This window comes from Myxine glutinosa, chromosome 1 (assembly GCF_964187855.1).
Source record: "Myxine glutinosa chromosome 1, kmMyxGlut1.1, whole genome shotgun sequence".
Taxonomy (NCBI): Eukaryota; Metazoa; Chordata; class Myxini; order Myxiniformes; family Myxinidae; genus Myxine; species Myxine glutinosa.
Genome location: NC_136261.1, coordinates 310,775,072 through 310,798,010, shown reverse-complemented (window position 1 = coordinate 310,798,010; position 22,939 = coordinate 310,775,072). Strand labels below are relative to the sequence as shown.

Here is a 22,939-nt window from a genome sequence, read left to right as displayed (position 1 = left end):
TCGAGGCTCATGTCAGACCTAACATTAATCACAAAAAGACAAACTGACACATAAAACATACAATAAAGGCAGCGGGAGACAAGATGGTGAGAGAGAGGGAAGCACACAAGTACAACATTTGAGAGCAGGGACATCGGGAGATCTGTGGGAGGGAGAGGGCTTGGGGGGAGGAGGCACAGGAAGGGTGGGGGGGGGGGGGGTGTATGGGATACCCATAATTTACAATATCGAGGCTTCTAAACGAACGAAAAAACAGAGACTTGGAGTATCTGTCAGGTTACTTGTGATGACTTGTGTAGTCTCTTTATATGCCTGTTAAAACTACTGATACCGATCCAAAGTTACTCTGTGCCTATAAACCTATGTAAGGCCTATGCTCTATGTAAATAATACAAGCTTATGCTCTTTTGTTTCCGGCTTTCTGGTCGTGGTTGCTTCTCTTGGGTCCTCTGAGTGATCTGCTTCCAAAAAGCCACGTAATCATTCCAGATTCGCCTGTGCGGCCATTGATTTTATGTTCTCTGATTGTGTCGATTGTTCTTCCTATTGAGTGCTCACTCCTGTGTACTTTTTCGTGCTCATTCTATTTATTTGCATCCTGCATCTCAGGCTCAGATAGTTTTGGGCCTACCCGGTTCTTCCTTTCATTGCTTTTTCCAAATGTCCCATACCCTCCCTCCATGTATTCATCCCATATTGTATATTCCATTATTCACCACCTTCACTTTAATTTCTTCCTATACCTTGTTTCATCTCTACTATAAGAGAGCCGTTGTCTGTGTACGCGTCTGTCCGTATGAGCCACCATTTTTCTCAGAGATGGCTGAACGGATCTTCCTCAAACGTTCCGAGGTTCATCAGTGAGTGCTGGGGAGTGTTTTAGGCAAAAATTGGGAAATTTTGGAAAAACAACGTTCGATTTTTTTTTTTAATCGCTCTATAGCGCCGAAGCTTTTCTATCGACCGTATGTGAAAGGTAATATTAAATTATCCCCGACCCCATTCCTTAGTGGGTGTAGGGAAGTGTTTTAGGCCCCCACAAAAAATAGAAAAATAACTGATTTCTTCAAAACGCCAACAGGATGAGAACATGAGGATGAGAATAACACTGGGAAACGTTGGGGCAACGACCTTCTCGTATTAAATACAAACAACAAAAAAAACGTTCTTTCCTCTTCTCCATTCTTCTTCCTTCCCATCGAATTCCATCAATTTAGGCCTTTTTAAACGCAAAATAAAAAATGTTCAATCTTCCCACATCTTTCCTTCCAAAGTCCTTTCTCCATTTCTGCTTTCCATTACCCCCTTCTCTCCATCCCCGGATGACTCAGAAACTCGTGCCTCATCTGCCAGCCACCGTGTTCATATGGTGCTGTCTTTCTTTGTGCCTTCAGTCATTATGGAAATCCCAATCCTTTACCCTTCCCCTTCTTGCTGTGTTTCATTGAGCTTGTGAGCAGCTTGTTAACCCCATGTGTCCTTCTCTCCCTCCCCTTCTCACTGCCACTCTCACTTCTACTCTGCTGTGGTGTTACTCCCTTTTGTTTGTTTTTTTGTATACAGAATCGAGGCTCGTGTAAGAGCTAACACATTGAACATGAAAACATGCGCAGACATCCAAAACATACAATGAAGGGAGCGGGAGAAAAGAGGGAGAGAGAGGGAAGCGCACACGCACAACAACAGTAGAGAACAGGAATGTCGATAGAACTTTACATTTTGTTCCTTTTAACTTTGCTCCAAACTTTGATTCCTGGTAAGCAAATATTAGTCTGTCTTCTGTCTTTGCACTGAAATTCAAATCAGAAGAATGGCAACGTCAATTTTGTTTGTTCAATACTTGTTTGATTGATCATGGATCAGTGTCATAGTTCATTACACAATAACTGCTAAAATTGTGACCAACAGTTTGTTTGGTAAAATAAATAACAAACGAAGAAGAATTCCTTTTTTGAGGAAATATGTTCTAAAACCAATAAGGTGTTTTTTTTCTTTTTCAGAAAAATAATTTATAGTACTTTGTTTTTACACTTTCTGTTAATCGACAATGATTATATTGTCAATTGTCAAAAAACATGTGTTGTTGTTTGTGTAAATATATTGCACTCACATTTCGTCCTGCCGGGTTGGTTTGAGAGGTGAAATTGCTGTGAAAATGGAGAAAGACTCGTGTCTGCCTTGCATCCTTTGATGCTATCAATATTTCTGCCCCTTTCAGCCAGCGAATGCTTCCTGCAATCATGATCCGTGTGACAGACAGAGAGAGAGAAAGGCGAACATATTAAACATCCCACTGTCATCCCAGGCTATTCAGACGTAATGTATCACTGTCCCAAACCTCCCATCGTCATCAAACATAGTACGAATACAGGTGACAGTGACAAAGAGAGGGGCATTGGGAGCCATTTATTTATTATATATGCAACTTAATGAAATATTTTGGAAATACCGTTACAGATGGATAAAAGTGCCAATTTTTCCAGGAATGTTCGTGATGTCATCGTGATTAATTTCGAAAGGGTAGCCACCGAGAAATAAGGCAGAGACCTCAGTAGGGGAAGCTAAAATACAGCATGGGATATTACCTACAGATATGACATATGTCCTCACTCAGGGAAACTAATTAAATATGGGATATTACCCACATATATGACATATGTCCTCAGTAGGGGAAACTGAAATTCAGCTGGATATTACCCACAGATAATGACACGTGTCCTCAGTAAGGGAGACTGAAATTCAACATGCGACATTCCCCACAGATATGACATATGTCCTTAGTAGGGGAAACTGAAATTCAACATGCTACATTCCCAACAGATATGGCATATGTCCTCAGTAGGGGAGACTGAAATTAAATATGGGATATTACCAACAGATATGACATATAGTAGGGGAAACTAAAATTCAATATGGGATATTACCCACAGATATGATATATGCCCTCACAAGGGGAAACTGAAATTCAATATGGGATATCTATCTATCTATATAATTATAAAATTGAAATCTTGCGTGTTTGTATGTAACATTCGATCGGTCCGGGGGCGTGGCTTACCCCTTTGAGAGAGTAGTAATATCCACCATTTTATTAACTCGCATAGCTTTGAGGCCTGTTTTGTAGGCCCGTGGTGTCTTGCGCTCTCTCTGTTTTATTTCAAATCAAATTCGATATATCATTTCATTTTTCACAGTCGCTAACATAGTTTTAGACTCGGTTGAAAAAAAACGGGAAGAAAATCCGATGAAAGTTTCCGTTTATAGAACGAAATGAATTCTGAAAGGCTTGTATCTTCAAGGCCATTGAGTCTGTTTCACGCCTTTATCTTCAATCTAAATCGCCATCTGATTTCATTTTTATCGATGGTTTTAGACTCGGTAAAAGAAATAATTGAGAACATTCACGCACACACGGGAAATTGCAGAGATATATTTTAAAAATCGCGCCACGTTGATATACGAAAATACACCGCCTAAAATAACAGGCATACAGTATATATTGTTACAGACACGACTTTGATGTTAAAGTGGGCCGAGCGGAATGGCCGTCGTGTCCGCACAAATTACCCGACTATACTCGACGTTGACGAAGTCGCGCGATGCTGGCTCAATAAGAAAAAGAAGACACCCGGCTGGATTACAATAACACAATACGACACCAGGGGTTCAGTTCTCAAGACCTCCGGAGGAGGTTATATTAAGGCGGAAGGTTAGATTACAACTACAAGAGGGACAGCATAGAAAGACAAGCACTTAGACACACTCTTATATTAACCCCGGACAGACGACAGACAAACGGGACAAGGCTGACTCACACGGGGGTTGATGAAAAGGACAGGCGGGTAGCGATGGCTCCAGGTGCACCTGGGCTCAAAGGTCAGAATCGACTCGGTCCGGTCCAGAGATGCGGGGAGGTCGCAGCGCTCGGATGGCGTCTTGTCTGCTCAAGCTGGGGGCGCATCTGACTCAGCGCTCGCAGGTGGCTTTCCTTCTCCAAGCTGGGTGCGCATCTGACGTCACATCCGGCGCGGGGCCGCGTATATCCGGCGGGGAGTGACACGCCCTCGGCTCGTTAGCTCCGCCTCGTGGAATCGGCACGTTGCTTCTCATTGGGTGCGTGCGGGGGGTTTACCAGGCTCCGCCCTTGACGAGGAGCTGACAAGGAGCCCCTTCGTGGTAACCCCGTGGAGCGCATGGTCTATGGCGCTAATCGAGCCGGTGTGAGGACGCATCCTCCCCCGCTCCGCCGCCATCTCCTCTGTTGTTGTTGTAATTGTTGGGGAAGAAGATGGAAGGAGGTATGGGAAAGGTCCTAAACTCACTACTGATGCCATATAATCACATTCTGGTGCAACGAAGAGTCATAATTAATGGAGACGAGGCCTTAACTGACATAGAATAAGAATAACTAGGAAGATGTCCGAAAGTTGTCTACGTGTGGTGCGGTGGACCTGGGCACGACATTTAATGGGGGAATAAGGGGAAGGTCGGCTCTACTGATTGTTATTTACATGCAATGGGACTAGGGAATGGGGGATCGGGGAAAGTTGGGGAGTATTGGAGAAAATAGGGGAATATTTACAAGCGGATATGGAGGCCAAATTCCATATTCGCAACATTGCACCCTTCTCTACCCTCGGGGCGTCCCGACCCGATAAATTTTTACCTACTTTAGTGTGGCACGCAATGTAGTTCCCTCTACTATTAACTCTACCCTGAGTGCGACAGTTTTACAGATATTCACAAATGAGTAAATATGTCCCCCTGCGACGTTGCACCCTTCTCCTCACAGAAACACACCCACAGGATAACCGAATCCGGAAAGAATTCTCAAACTAAACATACAGCCGGTAGGGAGCATTATTTACAAGATTACGCTGATATCTACACTACGATCCAGGACCTGTTTTTGGAGGAACACATGCAGATGTTATGCATAGAGAGAGCGCGCTTGCCAGCATCGATACACCAACCCACGAGTGCTCTGTGGCCGACGGCCTTTAATAACGTGCAGAGCACCCTTTCCCAGCATCAAAAGCACCACCCCACCACCAATCGGTGCAGTCACCATTGTTCATTGGAATAAAAATAAATTCGACAACCCCTAACCCTGCAGGTGTCTCTTGCTCTTCTTGTGGTGCACTTGGTGGTGTTAACTATAAGTGGTTCACCTGTATGGCATAGGTGCCACGTTGACCCATAGGTCCATCCCCGGGTGGTGCTTGGCCGCAAACGAACTGCGGTCCATTGTGGGTGGCCACAAACATTGCGGTCCATATGGTGTATCGATCCCGGCAGCAAACAGCGAAAGTGCAGGCCCACAACTGCGCAGCCAGCACCTCTCTCTCCTCTCTCTCTACCCCAAAGCCAGATCCTCGGAGGTGGGAGACAAAAGAAGCAGACAAGTGAGTAAGGTGGTAAGGGCGCAAAAGTGCACGCAATATAAGGTAATGCACACTGGGGGCACATGGGAACCAGGTGAGACAGGTACGTTCCTATCGTACGCCCCCCCCCCCCCCACCAGGTAACCTACATGGCCCCTCCCTTACCCCTTACTGTATCCACACAACACAACACTACCCATAAACATCTACTTTACAAATCAACAAACATCCCTACTGTCTTCCCCGTTCCTCCCATATACCAAATTCGTCTTCTCTCCCTCCTAACCAATCAAATTTGCCATTTTCAACTCTCATCAAAATTTGCCATTTTCAACTCAACATCAAAATTTGCCATTACCAATTCATCATCAGTCCCTCCTAGGGAGGGAGAGATGGAATCACCCCAATGTCTCATCCACGTCGTGATGCGTCTCACAAATCCTCACAGCAATTCTCATTTCTGCAACACAACCAAAGAAAACACAGGTGTGGAGTCATCATCATCACCACAGGTAAGTGGCTGCGTATGGTGCGACAGGTTCATCAATCCTAACTATTTCCTAAATGACTTTAACAACTTTACACTACCCGGGGTCTTCCTCCGGCCAAACCATTGGCCCTCTTACACTATGGGTTCTAAAAACCAATTCCCATTGGCCAAACTGTGGTGCTCTTCAATTTGGGGTCTCACTCCCCGATTCATCTCCCGGTGCCCTCGTACAATTTCTGGGCTGCGACGTGTACCTCTCCCAGTGGGTCTACCCACCTGCACACCTCCACCACTGCAGTTGCCTCCGAGCTTACCTGCTCCTTACCCTAACCTAACTACCTGGGGAAGGCCCTTTGGCTCTCTCCCCACTCGGTGCCCTCTCTGGCACTGGGCTGCCCGATCCACACCCGGGACCCTCAGGCACCCACTCACAACTACCGGCTCCCAGAGCCCACCTGCGGCCTCACCTGGCCGACATCCTCACAGTGGTGGAGTGCCCAACCAACTACACACACTAACAGGCTACACGCCCAGCCATTTCCACAACACTAATGCACCCATTCACAACACCATTCTGCAACCGCACCACAAATGCCAATATCCAACCACAATTTACCTGCACCCTCTACCTAACACTTACACTACCCGCCCCGGGTACTCGTGAAAGGGGTCCACTCTTCCCCCATCCACACCTTCGCACCATGCACACCACTCCGTACCACTCACTCCAACTCTCTCCACACACCTGTACCTGCACACCTGTGCTCTCACACCTGGTGCCACCTGCACCCTTCTCTCCCCAAGCGCATTCGCGCTGATCCACACACTCACTACTCATACACTGCTCCACACACCTGTCCAGTTGCACACCTGTGCAATCACACCTGTCCAGTTGCACACCTGTGCAATCACACCTGTTCAATTCTCACAAACACGGCATCATCTCAGCTAACTACTCCCTTCTGAAACTTGCGCTTCCCAGTCGTCCCTTTAAACTATTGCGCTCCCTCGTCATTATCATCCATACTAATCTACCTGCGTCCCCACTACAGGTATCAGTCACTAACTAATCTTAACGTTACCTAATGTCATCTTTCTAGATCCCTACAATATAACCTAACCCACCCGGGCTAGTTTTCACTGCCATACACCCCATAAACTATTGCTCCTTTGCCCCCACCTGTGAGGGATGGTGGATTTGCCATCCCACCACATCGGGGGTCTCTCACTACCAATTTTGCACATCAAATTTCAACAAATTAAAAATTTGCCAATCACTGCCCATCATCTGCCAATCACTACTGCCAATCCCTTGCCAATCATCAAATTTTGTTTTTCTCTAATTTTGGGTCCAAAACACTAACCTCATCACCCAGTCTACTCACTACTGCCTCTCGGTGCGCCAATTCCTGTCCAAAGCCTGGCTTCGTAAAGCCAAGCAATGGATGCTGGTTGTTTTGTGCCAGCGGCTGGATGCGTCCGGCACTCGGTGCAGGGACGGGGGCTTACCCGTGCCGAGATCCCACGCACCACCTCGGCGTGGAGCCATCCAATGCCCCGATCTAGACCTGCCGGCACGTCTCACCAAAAAGTGGTCGCCATGACGACCCTTTCTATCGGGCTGCCAGCTCCGCCTAGTGGAGCACGGACGCGGCCGTTCAAAGCGAGGCCCGGCACGCACCGAGGGCCCGATTCGGCTATAAGTCGTTCTAAACTCTACCCCGTCTAACGTCGATGCTTCACCTGGACGCTTACACCCCGCAGCCCGTTCCTTGCTCACACATCCAGCTGTGCCCATGCTCCTCGTACCTTTCCTTACACACCCAGGTACACTCATTCCACTCACAGCCTTGGTCACACACCTGACCACCGAACACCTTGGCACACATTCGTTGCTCGCACACCTCACCAAAACACCTCTTCGCGCCCCCTCCTCAGTCACCTCCTCTGTGACAATCACAGGTGTGCTCTCATTCGCACACCCAACCACGTGCCTCACCACCAACTCCAGCGTGCATTCCCACTCACGCTCTACCATTCCAGGTGTGCATCCTTCCATCCCAGGTGTACATCCTCGCTCACCTGTCACAACTAACTCACGCTCCATGTCACTCTCACTACTTTCACCTCCATTCCTGACAGCGCACTCACCCTTACTCTTGACAGCACACTCTTTCCCCATGCACCTGTCCGTCACACACCTTTCTCGCGCACACTCTCCCGTTACACCCTCTGTAACACTCACCACAGGTGGACACTCTTCCTTACTTCTGACAGCGCACTCTTTCCTCATGCACCTGTCGGTCACACACCTTTCTCGCGCACACTCTCCCGTTACACCCTCTGTAACACTCACCACACCACGCTTCCATGTGCTCCCTCGCACACGCGCTACGACCGACTCACTCCCGCCAGCACACTCACTCCTTGGCACGCACTTTTTCCTCACACACCCCATGGTCGGACATTCTCGCACACCTCCTTTTTCGCACACCAGACCTTTCGCACACTTCACCAGTGGCCTCTCACGAACACCCGGGTCCATCTCGACCCCCAAGCTCATTAAATCCCCTGGCGCATCATACGCACGACCATATTGGTCACCACTTACACCGGGTCCTCTTCCTCTTCGCTTCTCCTCCATCACCTGCGAATCCCTCATCCGGTTAATGAGCACATCATCACGATCCAAACACAGACTTTGGACCAATTCTTTTATCTCCTCTTTTATCTCTTTCTTATCCCCTCTCCGTCGCTTCTTAATTTCGCTCATCCCTTCTTCCACTTCTTTCTGTGTCGCTTTCAACCCTCCTAATACCGCAGTGTTCCTTTGAACCTGCTCCACTAACTCCGTCTGTCCCACCGTCAGCTGCTCCACCTCCTGCGTCAGGTCCTCTATGCCCCCTTGTAACTTTACAGTCCCCTTTCTCACCTCCTTCTCCATGTGCTCCTTACAGTGCCTCACCTCCTCGCGCACTCCTCCGACCTCCTCACTCACACCTCTTCTAATCTCCTCTCCCTCTACCCCATTTTTCACTCCCTCTATCTGATTCTCCTGGGCAGCCATTCTATTTTCTACCCCCATTAACCCATTTTTCACCTCCTTTATCCCGTTGTCTAACCCCTCAAAATTTTTGTCTACCTTCTCACCAGTACCCCTCGCTTCGTCCCTCATTACCCCCATCTGGCTTCCCATTACCCCCAATCGCTCACTCCGAGCCCTCGCTTCGTCCCTCATTACCCCCATTTGGTTTCCCATCCCTTTGAAATTATCGTCTGTTTTTACCATAAAGGCCATCATCTGTTTCATAAACAGGTTCCAATTCATTGGCATCTCGGGTTCGGCTACCGCGACCACGGCCGCGGCTAAATTTGGTGCCGCTACACCCACGTGCGCGACCACGCTATTTTGCGACCCTGCCGCCCTCACTGCTTCGCTCTCCTCGCGTCCCTCAATTTGGTCCTGGACCGACCCTGCTTCACTCTCCCCTACCGGACCCCAGCCGTCTTGATCCGCCATAGCGCGACTTGCAAAATTCGAGTTTCGTAAAACAAAACAAATTTTTTTATTTTTTTTTTCGTTATAATTTCGTCGAGCGCAGTACGCGCTCCGAATCGATTTTCCCTCCCAAAATTTGGGCCTAACTAATTTAGTCCCGGGTCCGAATCCAACTCCTCGACACCAATTGTTACAGACACGACTTTGATGTTAAAGTGGGCCGAGCGGAATGGCCGTCGTGTCCGCACAAATTACCCGACTATACTCGACGTTGACGAAGTCGCGCGATGCTGGCTCAATAAGAAAAAGAAGACACCCGGCTGGATTACAATAACACAATACGACACCAGGGGTTCAGTTCTCAAGACCTCCGGAGGAGGTTATATTAAGGCGGAAGGTTAGATTACAACTACAAGAGGGACAGCATAGAAAGACAAGCACTTAGACACACTCTTATATTAACCCCGGACAGACGACAGACAAACGGGACAAGGCTGACTCACACGGGGGTTGATGAAAAGGACAGGCGGGTAGCGATGGCTCCAGGTGCACCTGGGCTCAAAGGTCAGAATCGACTCGGTCCGGTCCAGAGATGCGGGGAGGTCGCAGCGCTCGGATGGCGTCTTGTCTGCTCAAGCTGGGGGCGCATCTGACTCAGCGCTCGCAGGTGGCTTTCCTTCTCCAAGCTGGGTGCGCATCTGACGTCACATCCGGCGCGGGGCCGCGTATATCCGGCGGGGAGTGACACGCCCTCGGCTCGTTAGCTCCGCCTCGTGGAATCGGCACGTTGCTTCTCATTGGGTGCGTGCGGGGGGTTTACCAGGCTCCGCCCTTGACGAGGAGCTGACAAGGAGCCCCTTCGTGGTAACCCCGTGGAGCGCATGGTCTATGGCGCTAATCGAGCCGGTGTGAGGACGCATCCTCCCCCGCTCCGCCGCCATCTCCTCTGTTGTTGTTGTAATTGTTGGGGAAGAAGATGGAAGGAGGTATGGGAAAGGTCCTAAACTCACTACTGATGCCATATAATCACATTCTGGTGCAACGAAGAGTCATAATTAATGGAGACGAGGCCTTAACTGACATAGAATAAGAATAACTAGGAAGATGTCCGAAAGTTGTCTACGTGTGGTGCGGTGGACCTGGGCACGACATTTAATGGGGGAATAAGGGGAAGGTCGGCTCTACTGATTGTTATTTACATGCAATGGGACTAGGGAATGGGGGATCGGGGAAAGTTGGGGAGTATTGGAGAAAATAGGGGAATATTTACAAGCGGATATGGAGGCCAAATTCCATATTCGCAACAATATCTTCGTCATTTCATTCCACATTATTACCGGGAAGTAAAATATGTTTCAGGAAATTACTGAGAGATATTTCTTCGATTTTTTAAATTATTTATATGCGCATACACTTTAAATAGGTTTATTTGAAATCTTTAATTTTCACAATGTAATTTATTTGTCATTTGATGATCGGCAAAACGATAGCACAAACACAATACTATTTGCAGGAAGAATATCGTATCAACCCTCCGACGGTGCTACGGACGCGGACAACGAATCACACCTCACGTCTATGGCCGCGAATAGCAACATCCGCATGAATCAGTCATCAATGATTTTCATTGACGCGCCTGGAGGCACAGGGAAGACGTTTCTTATTAACCTGATTCTCTCTAAAGTGAGAGCGAGTGGAGAAGTTGCCCCCTGCGGTGGCCCCATCTGGCATAGCTGCTACCCTCAAGCCTGGTGGAAGAACAGCGCACTCAAGGTTCCAAATCCCTCTGACACCGAGGGAAGATGGCGTATGCAACATCGATAAAAATTCCACTATCGCAGACCTCTTTCGAAGTACAAAACTCATCGTGTGGGATGAGTGTCCTATGATCAGGAGAGAGAGTTTCGAGGCTGTGGATCGCATGTTGCGTGATGTATGTGACAAAGACGAGCCTTTTGGAGGGATCTTGACGATATGCTGTGGTGATTTCCGTCAACGTGATCGGAGATAAGGGCCGAAATCACGTGTCACAGGTAAGTGATTTAGAACGCTGGAGAGGTGAGCCTTATGGCTTGCTGGCCAAAATAATCTCCCTGATGATGTCCAGCGTTCGCTTTAATTCTATTCTCATATCTATTCAAACTGACATTGACCCAACGGGTCATGGGTCATCTAGGGGTAGCATCATCATCATCATTGGTTGAGGGGTAGCATCATTGGCTGAGGCGTAGCATCATTGGCTGAGGGGTAGCATCATTGGCTGAGGGGTAGCATCATTGGCTGAGGGGTAGCATCATTGGCTGAGGGGTAGCATCATTGGCTGAGGGGTAGCATCATTGGCTGAGGTGTAGCATCATTGGCTGAGGGGTAGCATCATTGGCTGAGGGGTAGCATCATTGGCTGAGGGGTAGCATCATTGGCTGAGGGGTAGCATCATTGGCTGAGGTGTAGCATCATTGGCTGAGGGGGAACATCATTGGCTGAGGGGTAGCATTATTGGCTGAGGGGTGGCATCATTGGCTGAGGGGTAGCATCATTGGCTGAGGGGTAGCATCATTGGCTGAGGGGTAGCATCATTGGCTGAGGGGTAGCATCATTGGCTGAGGGGTAGCATCATTGGCTGAGGTGTAGCATCATTGGCTGAGGGGTGACATCATTGGCTGAGTGGTGGCATCATTGGCTGAGGGGCGGCATCATTGGCTGAGGGGCACATCATTGGCTGAGGGGCGACATCATTGGCTGAGGGGCGACATCATTGGAAGAAGGGTAGCATCATTGGCTGAGGGGCGACATCATTGGCTGACGGGCGACATCATTGGCTGACGGGCGACATCATTGGCTGAGGGGCGGCATCATTGGCTGAGGGGCGACATCATTGGCTGAGGGGCGACATCATTGGCTGAGGGGCGACATCATTGGCTGAGGGGCGACATCATTGGCTGAGGGGTAGCATCATTGGCTGAGGTGTAGCATCATTGGCTGAGGGGTAGCATCATTGGCTGAGGGGTAGCATCATTAGCTGAGGGGTAGCATCATTGGCTGAGGGGTAGCATCATTGGCTGAGGTGTAGCATCATTGGCTGAGGGGTCACATAATTGGCTGAGGGGTAGCATCAATGGCTGAGGGGTGGCATCATTGGCTGAGGGGTGGCATCATTGGCTGAGGGGTAGCATCATTGGCTGAGGGGCGACATCATTGGCTGAGGGGCGACATCATTGGCTGAGGGGTAGCATCATTGGCTGAGGGGCGACATCATTGGCTGAGGGGTAGCATCATTGGCTGAGGTGTAGCATCATTGGCTGAGGGGCGACGTCATTGGCTGAGGTGTAGCATCATTGGCTGAGGGGCGACATCATTGGCTGAGGGGTAGCATCATTGGCTGAGGGGTAGCATCATTGGCTGAGGGGTAGCATCATTGGCTGAGGGGTAGCATCATTGGCTGAGGGGTAGCATCATTGGCTGAGGGGTAGCATCATTGGCTGAGGGGTAGCATCATTGGCTGAGGTGTAGCATCATTGGCTGAGGGGGAACATCATTGGCTGAGGGGTAGCATTATTGGCTGAGGGGTGGCATCATTGGCTGAGGGGTAGCATCATTGGCTGAGGGGTAGCATCATTGGCTGAGGGGTAGCATCATTGGCTGAGGGGTAGCATCATTGGCTGAGGGGTAGCATCATTGGCTGAGGTGTAGCATCATTGGCTGAGGGGTGACATCATTGGCTGAGGGGTGGCATCATTGGCTGAGGGGCGGCATCATTGGCTGAGGGGCGGCATCATTGGCTGAGGGGCACATCATTGGCTGAGGGGCGACATCATTGGCTGAGGGGCGACATCATTGGAAGAAGGGTAGCATCATTGGCTGAGGGGCGACATCATTGGCTGACGGGCGACATCATTGGCTGACGGGCGACATCATTGGCTGAGGGGCGGCATCATTGGCTGAGGGGCGACATCATTGGCTGAGGGGCGACATCATTGGCTGAGGGGCGACATCATTGGCTGAGGGGCGACATCATTGGCTGAGGGGTAGCATCATTGGCTGAGGTGTAGCATCATTGGCTGAGGGGTAGCATCATTGGCTGAGGGGTAGCATCATTAGCTGAGGGGTAGCATCATTGGCTGAGGGGTAGCATCATTGGCTGAGGTGTAGCATCATTGGCTGAGGGGTCACATAATTGGCTGAGGGGTAGCATCAATGGCTGAGGGGTGGCATCATTGGCTGAAGGGTGGCATCATTGGCTGAGGGGTAGCATCATTGGCTGAGGGGCGACATCATTGGCTGAGGGGCGACATCATTGGCTGAGGGGTAGCATCATTGGCTGAGGGGCGACATCATTGGCTGAGGGGTAGCATCATTGGCTGAGGTGTAGCATCATTGGCTGAGGGGCGACATCATTGGCTGAGGTGTAGCATCATTGGCTGAGGGGCGACATCATTGGCTGAGGGGTAGCATCATTGGCTGAGGGGTAGCATCATTGGCTGAGGGGTAGCATCATTGACTGAGGGGTAGCATCATTGGCTGAGGGGCGACATCATTGGCTGAGGGGCGACATCATTGGCTGAGGGGTAGCATCATTGGTTGAGGGGAAACATCATTGGCTGAGGGGTAGCATCATTGGCTGAGGTGTAGCATCATTGGCTGAGGGGCGACATCATTGGCTGAGGGGTAGCATCATTGGCTGAGGAGCGACATCATTGGCTGAGGGGTAGCATCATTGGCTGAGGGGTAGCATCATTGGCTGAGGGGTAGCATCATTGGCTGAGGGGTAGCATCATTGGCTGAGGGGTCACATCATTGGCTGAGGGGTGACATCATTGGCTGAGGGGCGACATCATTGGCTGAGGGGCGACATCATTGGCTGAGGGGCGACATCATTGGCTGAGGGGCGACATCATTGGCTGAGGGGCGACATCATTGGCTGAGGGGCGGCATCATTGGCTGAGGGCGGCATCATTGGCTGAGGGGCGGCATCATTGGCTGAGGGGCAGCATCATTGGCTGAGGGGCGACATCATTGGCTGAGGGGCGACATCATTGGCTGAGGGGCGACATCATTGGCTGAGGGGCGACATCATTGGCTGAGTAGCGACATCATTGGCTGAGGTGTAGCATCATTGGCTGAGGGGCGACATCATTGGCTGAGGGGTAGCATCATTGGCTGAGGTGTAGCATCATTGGCTGAGGGGTAGCATCATTGGCTGAGGGGTAGCATCATTGGCTGAGGGGTAGCATCATTGGCTGAGGGGTGGCATCATTGGCTGAGGGGTAGCATCATTGGCTGAGGTGTAGCATCATTGGCTGAGGGGTAGCATCATTGGCTGAGGGGTAGCATCATTGGCTGAGGTGTAGCATCATTGGCTGAGGGGTAGCATCATTGGCTGAGGGGTAGCATCATTGGCTGAGGGGTAGCATCATTGGCTGAGGGGTGGCATCATTGGCTGAGGGGTAGCATCATTGGCTGAGGGGTAGCATCATTGGCTGAGGGGTAGCATCATTGGCTGAGGGGTAGCATCATTGGCTGAGGGGTAGCATCATTGGCTGAGGGGTAGCATCATTGGCTGAGGTGTAGCATCATTGGCTGAGGGGTGACATCATTGGCTGAGGGGCGACATCATTGGCTGAGGGGCGGCATCATTGGCTGAGGGGCGACATCATTGGCTTAGGGGCGACATCATTGGCTGAGGGGCGACATCAGCCAATGGCTTAGGGGCGACATCATTGGCTTAGGGGCGACATCATTGGCTGAGGGGCGACATCATTGGCTTAGGGGCGACATCATTGGCTGAGGGGTGACATCATTGGCTGAGGGGCGACATCATTGGCTGAGGGGCGACATCATTGGCTGAGGGGCGACATCATTGGCTGAGGGGCGACATCATTGGCTGAGGGGCGACATCATTGGCTGAGGGGCGACATCATTGGCTGAGGGGTAGCATCATTGGCTGAGGGGCGACATCATTGGCTGAGGGGCGACATCATTGGCTGAGGGGCGACATCATTGGCTGAGGGGCGGCATCATTGGCTGAGGGGTGGCATCATTGGCTGAGGGGCGACATCATTGGCTGAGGGGCGACATCATTGGCTGAGGGGCGACATCATTGGCTGAGGGGCGACATCATTGGCTGAGGGGCGACATCATTGGCTGAGGGGCGACATCATTGGCTGAGGGGCGACATCATTGGCTGAGGGGCGACATCATTGGCTGAGGGGTCTTCTCCTCGCTGCTCATTACTAAAAACTGCTCTTCTATGTGAGGATTGATAAATAAAAGCAATTAGAACCAGTAAATTTAGTTTTATATGGCATTTTGCCTCTCTATTAGAAAGTGTGAGAAAATTATATATCTTCGCCATAGGTTGACCTTTGACCCCCACTGTAACCATGGTAACCCCTTAATTATATATAATAACATTGACCCAACGGGTCATGGGTCGTCTAGTTACCTATAGATATGACATATGCCCTCACAAGGGCAAACTGAAATTCAACATGGGATATTACCCACAGATATGACATATGCCCTCACTAGGGGAAACTGAAATTCAACATGGGATATTACCCACAGATATGGCATATGCCCTCACGAGGGGAAACTGAAATTCAACATGGGATATTACCCACAGATATGGCATATGCCCTCACTAGGGGAAACTGAAATTCAACATGGGATATTACCCACAGATATGATATATGCCCTCACTAGGGGAAACTGAAATTCAACATGGGATATTACACACAGATATGACATATGCCCTCACTAGGGGAAACTGAAATTCAACATGGGATATTACCCACAGATATGGAAGATGCACTCACTAGGGGAAACTGAAATTCAACATGGGATATTACCCACAGATATGGCATATGCCCTCACTAGGGGAAACTGAAATTCAACATGGGATATTACCCACAGATATGACATATGCCCTCACTAGGGGAAACTGAAATTCAACATGGGATATTACCCACAGATATGGCAGATGCACTCACTAGGGGAAACTGAAATTCAATATGGGATATTACCCACAGATATGGCATATGCCCTCACTAGGGGAAACTGAAATTCAACATGGAATATTACCCACAGATATGACATATGCCCTCACTAGGGGAAACTGAAATTCAACATGGGATATTACCCACAGATATGGCATATGCCCTCACTAGGGGAAACTGAAATTCAATATGGGATATTACCCACAGATATGGCATATGCCCTCACGAGGGGAAACTGAAATTCAACATGGGATATTACCCACAGATATGACATATGCCCTCACTAGGGGAAACTGAAATTCAACATGGGATATTACCCACAGATATGGCATATGCCCTCACTAGGGGAAACTGAACTTCAACATGGGATATTACCCACAGATATGACATATGCCCTCACGAGGGGAAACTGAAATTCAACATGGATATTACCCACAGATATGGCAGATGCACTCACTAGGGGAAACTGAAATTCAATATGGGATATTACCCACAGATATGACATATTCCCTTAGAAGGCAAAACTGAAATTCAACATGGGATATTACCCACAGATATGACATATGCCCTCACTAGGGGAAACTGAAATTCAACATGGATATTACCCACAGATATGGCAGATGCACTCACTAGGGGAAACTGAAATTCAATATGGGATATTACCCACAGATATGGCATATGCCCTCACTAGGGGAAACTGAAATTCAACATGGGATATTACCCACAGATATGACATATGCCCTCACTAGGGGAAACTGAAATTCAACATGGGATATTACCCACAGATATGGCAGATGCACTCACTAGGGGAAACTGAAATTCAATATGGGATATTACCCACAGATATGACATATGTCCTTAGAAGGCAAAACTGAAATTCAACATGGGATATTACCCACAGATATGACATATGCCCTCACGAGGGGAAACTGAAATTCAATATGGGATATTACCTACAGATATGGCATATGTCCTCACTAGGGGAAACTGAAATTCAACTGGATATTCCCCACAGATATGGCATATGCCCTCTCTAGGGGAAACTGAAATTCAACATGGGATATTACCCACAGATATGACATATGCCCTCACTAGGGGAAACTGAAATTCAATATGGGATATTACCCACAGATATGATATATGCCCTCACTAGGGGAAACTGAAATTCAACATGGGATATTACCCACAGATATGACATATGCCCTCACTAGGAGAAAATGAAATTAAATATGGGATATTACCTACAGTTTTGACATATGCCGTCACTAGGGGAAACTGAAATTCAATATGGGATATTACCTACAGATATGGCATATGTCTTCACAAGGGGAAACTGAAATTCAACTGGATATTACCCACAGATATGGCATATGCCCTCACTAGGGGAGACTGAAATTCAACATGGGATATTACCCACAGATATGGCATATGTCCTCACTAGGGGAAACTGAAATTCAACTGGATATTACCCACAGATATTGCATATGTCTTCACAAGGGGAAACTGAAATTCAACTGGATATTACCCACAGATATGGCATATGTCCTCACTAGGGGAAACTGAAATTCAACAGGATATTACCCACAGATATGACATAGGTCCTCAGTCGGGGAAACTGAAATTCAACTGGATATTACCCACAGATATGACATATGTCCTCAGTCGCGGAAACAGAGATTTAACTGGATATTAACCACAGATATGATATATGTCCTCACTAGGGGAAACTGAAATTCAACATGGGATATTACCCACAGATATGGCATATGCCCTCACTAGGGGAAACTGAAATTCAACATGGGATATTACCCACAGATATGACATATATCCTCAGTAGCGGAAACAGAGATTTAACTGGATATTAACCACAGATATGATGTATGTCCTCACTAGGGGAAACTGAAATTCAACATGGGATATTACCCACAGATATGGCATATGCCCTCACCAGGGGAAACTGAAATTCAACATGGGATATTACCCACAGATATGGCATATGCCCTCACTAGGGGAAACTGAAATTCAATATGGGATATTACCCACAGATATGGCATATGCCCTCACTAGGGGAAACTGAAATTCAATATGGGATATTACCTACAGATATGGCATATGCCCTCACGAGGGGAAACTGAAATTCAACATGGGATATTACCCACAGATATGGCATATGCCCTCACGAGGGGAAACTGAAATTCAACATGGGATATTACCCACAGATATGGCATATGCCATCACGAGGGGAAACTGAAATTCAACATGGGATATTACCCACAGATATGGCATATGCCATCACGAGGGGAAACTGAAATTCAACATGGGATATTACCCACAGATATGGCATATGCCCTCACTAGGGGAAACTGAAATTCAACATGGGATATTACCCACAGATATGATATATGCCCTCACTAGGGGAAACTGAAATTCAACATGGGATATTACGCACAGATATGGCATATGCCCTCACGAGGGGAAACTGAAATTCAACATGGGATATTACCCACAGATATGGCATATGCCCTCACTAGGGGAAACTGAACTTCAACATGGGATATTACCCACAGATATGACATATGCCCTCACTCGGGGAAACTGAAATTCAACATGGGATATTACCCACAGATATGGCAGATGCACTCACTAGGGGAAACTGAAATTCAACATGGGATATTACCCACAGATATGGCATATGCCCTCACTAGGGGAAACTGAAATTCAACATGGGATATTACCCACAGATATGACATATGCCCTCACTAGGGGAAACTGAAATTCAACATGGGATATTACCCACAGATATGGCAGATGCACTCACTAGGGGAAACTGAAATTCAATATGGGATATTACCCACAGATATGGCATATGCCCTCACTAGGGGAAACTGAAATTCAACATGGGATATTACCCACAGATATGACATATGCCCTCACTAGGGGAAACTGAAATTCAACATGGGATATTACCCACAGATATGGCATATGCCCTCACTAGGGGAAACTGAAATTCAATATGGGATATTACCCACAGATATGGCATATGCCCTCACTAGGGGAAACTGAAATTCAACATGGGATATTACCCACAGATATGACATATGCCCTCACTAGGGGAAACTGAAATTCAACATGGGATATTACTCACAGATATGGCATATGCCCTCACTAGGGGAAACTGAACTTCAACATGGGATATTACCCACAGATATGACATATGCCCTCACTAGGGGAAACTGAAATTCAACATGGGATATTACCCACAGATATGGCAGATGCACTCACAAGGGGAAACTGAAATTCAATATGGGATATTACCCACAGATATGACATATGCCCTTAGAAGGCAAAACTGAAATTCAACATGGGATATTACCCACAGATATGACATATGCCCTCACGAGGGGAAACTGAAATTCAATATGGGATATTACCTACAGATATGGCATATGTCCTCACTAGGGGAAACTGAAATTCAACTGGATATTCCCCACAGATATGGCATATGCCCTCACTAGGGGAAACTGAAATTCAACATGGGATATTACCCACAGATATGACATATGCCCTCACTAGGGGAAACTGAAATTCAACATGGGATATTACACACAGATATGGCAGATGCACTCACTAGGGGAAACTGAAATTCAATATGGGATATTACCCACAGATATGACATATGTCCTTAGAAGGCAAAACTGAAATTCAACATGGGATATTACCCACAGATATGACATATGCCCTCACGAGGGGAAACTGAAATTCAATATGGGATATTACCTACAGATATGGCATATGTCCTCACTAGGGGAAACTGAAATTCAACTGGATATTCCCCACAGATATGGCATATGCCCTCACTAGGGGAAACTGAAATTCAACATGGGATATTACCCACAGATATGACATATGCCCTCACTAGGGGAAACTGAAATTCAATATGGGATATTACCCACAGATATGATATATGCCCTCACTAGGGGAAACTGAAATTCAACATGGGATATTACCCACAGATATGACATATGCCCTCACTAGGGGAAAATGAAATTAAATATGGGATATTACCTACAGTTTTGACATATGCCCTCACTAGGGGAAACTGAAATTCAATATGGGATATTACCTACAGATATGGCATATGTCTTCACAAGGGGAAACTGAAATTCAACTGGATATTACCCACAGATATGGCATATGCCCTCACTAGGGGAGACTGAAATTCAACATGGGATATTACCCACAGATATGGCATATGTCCTCACTAGGGGAAACTGAAATTCAACTGGATATTACCCACAGATATGGCATATGTCTTCACAAGGGGAAACTGAAATTCAACTGGATATTACCCACAGATATGGCATATGTCCTCACTAGGGGAAACTGAAATTCAACAGGATATTACCCACAGATATGACATAGGTCCTCAGTCGGGGAAACTGAAATTCAACTGGATATTACCCACAGATATGACATATGTCCTCAGTAGCGGAAACAGAGATTTACCTGGATATTAACCACAGATATGATATATGTCCTCACTAGGGGAAACTGAAATTCAACATGGGATATTACCCACAGATATGGCATATGCCCTCACTAGGGGAAACTGAAATTCAACATGGGATATTACCCACAGATATGACATATATCCTCAGTAGCGGAAACAGAGATTTAACTGGATATTAACCACAGATATGATGTATGTCCTCACTAGGGGAAACTGAAATTCAACATGGGATATTACCCACAGATATGGCATATGCCCTCACCAGGGGAAACTGAAATTCAACATGGGATATTACCCACAGATATGGCATATGCCCTCACTAGGGGAAACTGAAATTCAATATGGGATATTACCCACAGATATGGCATATGCCCTCACTAGGGGAAACTGAAATTCAATATGGGATATTACCTACAGATATGGCATATGCCCTCACGAGGGGAAACTGAAATTCAACATGGGATATTACCCACAGATATGGCATATGCCCTCACGAGGGGAAACTGAAATTCAACATGGGATATTACCCACAGATATGGCATATGCCATCACGAGGGGAAACTGAAATTCAACATGGGATATTACCCACAGATATGGCATATGCCATCACGAGGGGAAACTGAAATTCAACATGGGATATTACCCACAGATATGGCATATGCCCTCACTAGGGGAAACTGAAATTAAACATGGGATATTACCCACAGATATGATATATGCCCTCACTAGGGGAAACTGAAATTCAACATGGGATATTACGCACAGATATGGCATATGCCCTCACGAGGGGAAACTGAAATTCAACATGGGATATTACCCACAGATATGGCATATGCCCTCACTAGGGGAAACTGAACTTCAACATGGGATATTACCCACAGATATGACATATGCCCTCACTCGGGGAAACTGAAATTCAACATGGGATATTACCCACAGATATGGCAGATGCACTCACTAGGGGAAACTGAAATTCAACATGGGATATTACCCACAGATATGGCATATGCCCTCACTAGGGGAAACTGAAATTCAACATGGGATATTACCCACAGATATGACATATGCCCTCACTAGGGGAAACTGAAATTCAACATGGGATATTACCCACAGATATGGCAGATGCACTCACTAGGGGAAACTGAAATTCAATATGGGATATTACCCACAGATATGGCATATGCCCTCACTAGGGGAAACTGAAATTCAACATGGGATATTACCCACAGATATGACATATGCCCTCACTAGGGGAAACTGAAATTCAACATGGGATATTACCCACAGATATGGCATATGCCCTCACTAGGGGAAACTGAAATTCAATATGGGATATTACCCACAGATATGGCATATGCCCTCACTAGGGGAAACTGAAATTCAACATGGGATATTACCCACAGATATGACATATGCCCTCACTAGGGGAAACTGAAATTCAACATGGGATATTACCCACAGATATGGCATATGCCCTCACTAGGGGAAACTGAACTTCAACATGGGATATTACCCACAGATATGACATATGCCCTCACTAGGGGAAACTGAAATTCAACATGGGATATTACCCACAGATATGGCAGATGCACTCACGAGGGGAAACTGAAATTCAATATGGGATATTACCCACAGATATGACATATGCCCTTAGAAGGCAAAACTGAAATTCAACATGGGATATTACCCACAGATATGACATATGCCCTCACGAGGGGAAACTGAAATTCAATATGGGATATTACCTACAGATATGGCATATGTCCTCACTAGGGGAAACTGAAATTCAACTGGATATTCCCCACAGATATGGCATATGCCCTCACTAGGGGAAACTGAAATTCAACATGGGATATTACCCACAGATATGGCAGATGCACTCACTAGGGGAAACTGAAATTCAATATGGGATATTACCCACAGATATGACATATGTCCTTAGAAGGCAAAACTGAAATTCAACATGGGATATTACCCACAGATATGACATATGCCCTCACGAGGGGAAACTGAAATTCAATATGGGATATTACCTACAGATATGGCATATGTCCTCACTAG

At 47.4% G+C, this 22,939-nt stretch overlaps 1 protein-coding gene across 1 annotated transcript in view; it reads right to left on the bottom strand.

Moving 5' to 3' along the window:
* Positions 1–22,939, bottom strand: part of LOC137439936 (interleukin-17 receptor A-like) — a 75,775-nt gene that overhangs the window by 29,794 nt on the left and 23,042 nt on the right. The window contains exon 4 of the mRNA XM_068136206.2: positions 2,111–2,232. Within this exon, the coding sequence (XP_067992307.2) occupies positions 2,111–2,232 (122 nt within the window). The remainder of the gene's footprint in view (positions 1–2,110; positions 2,233–22,939) is intronic.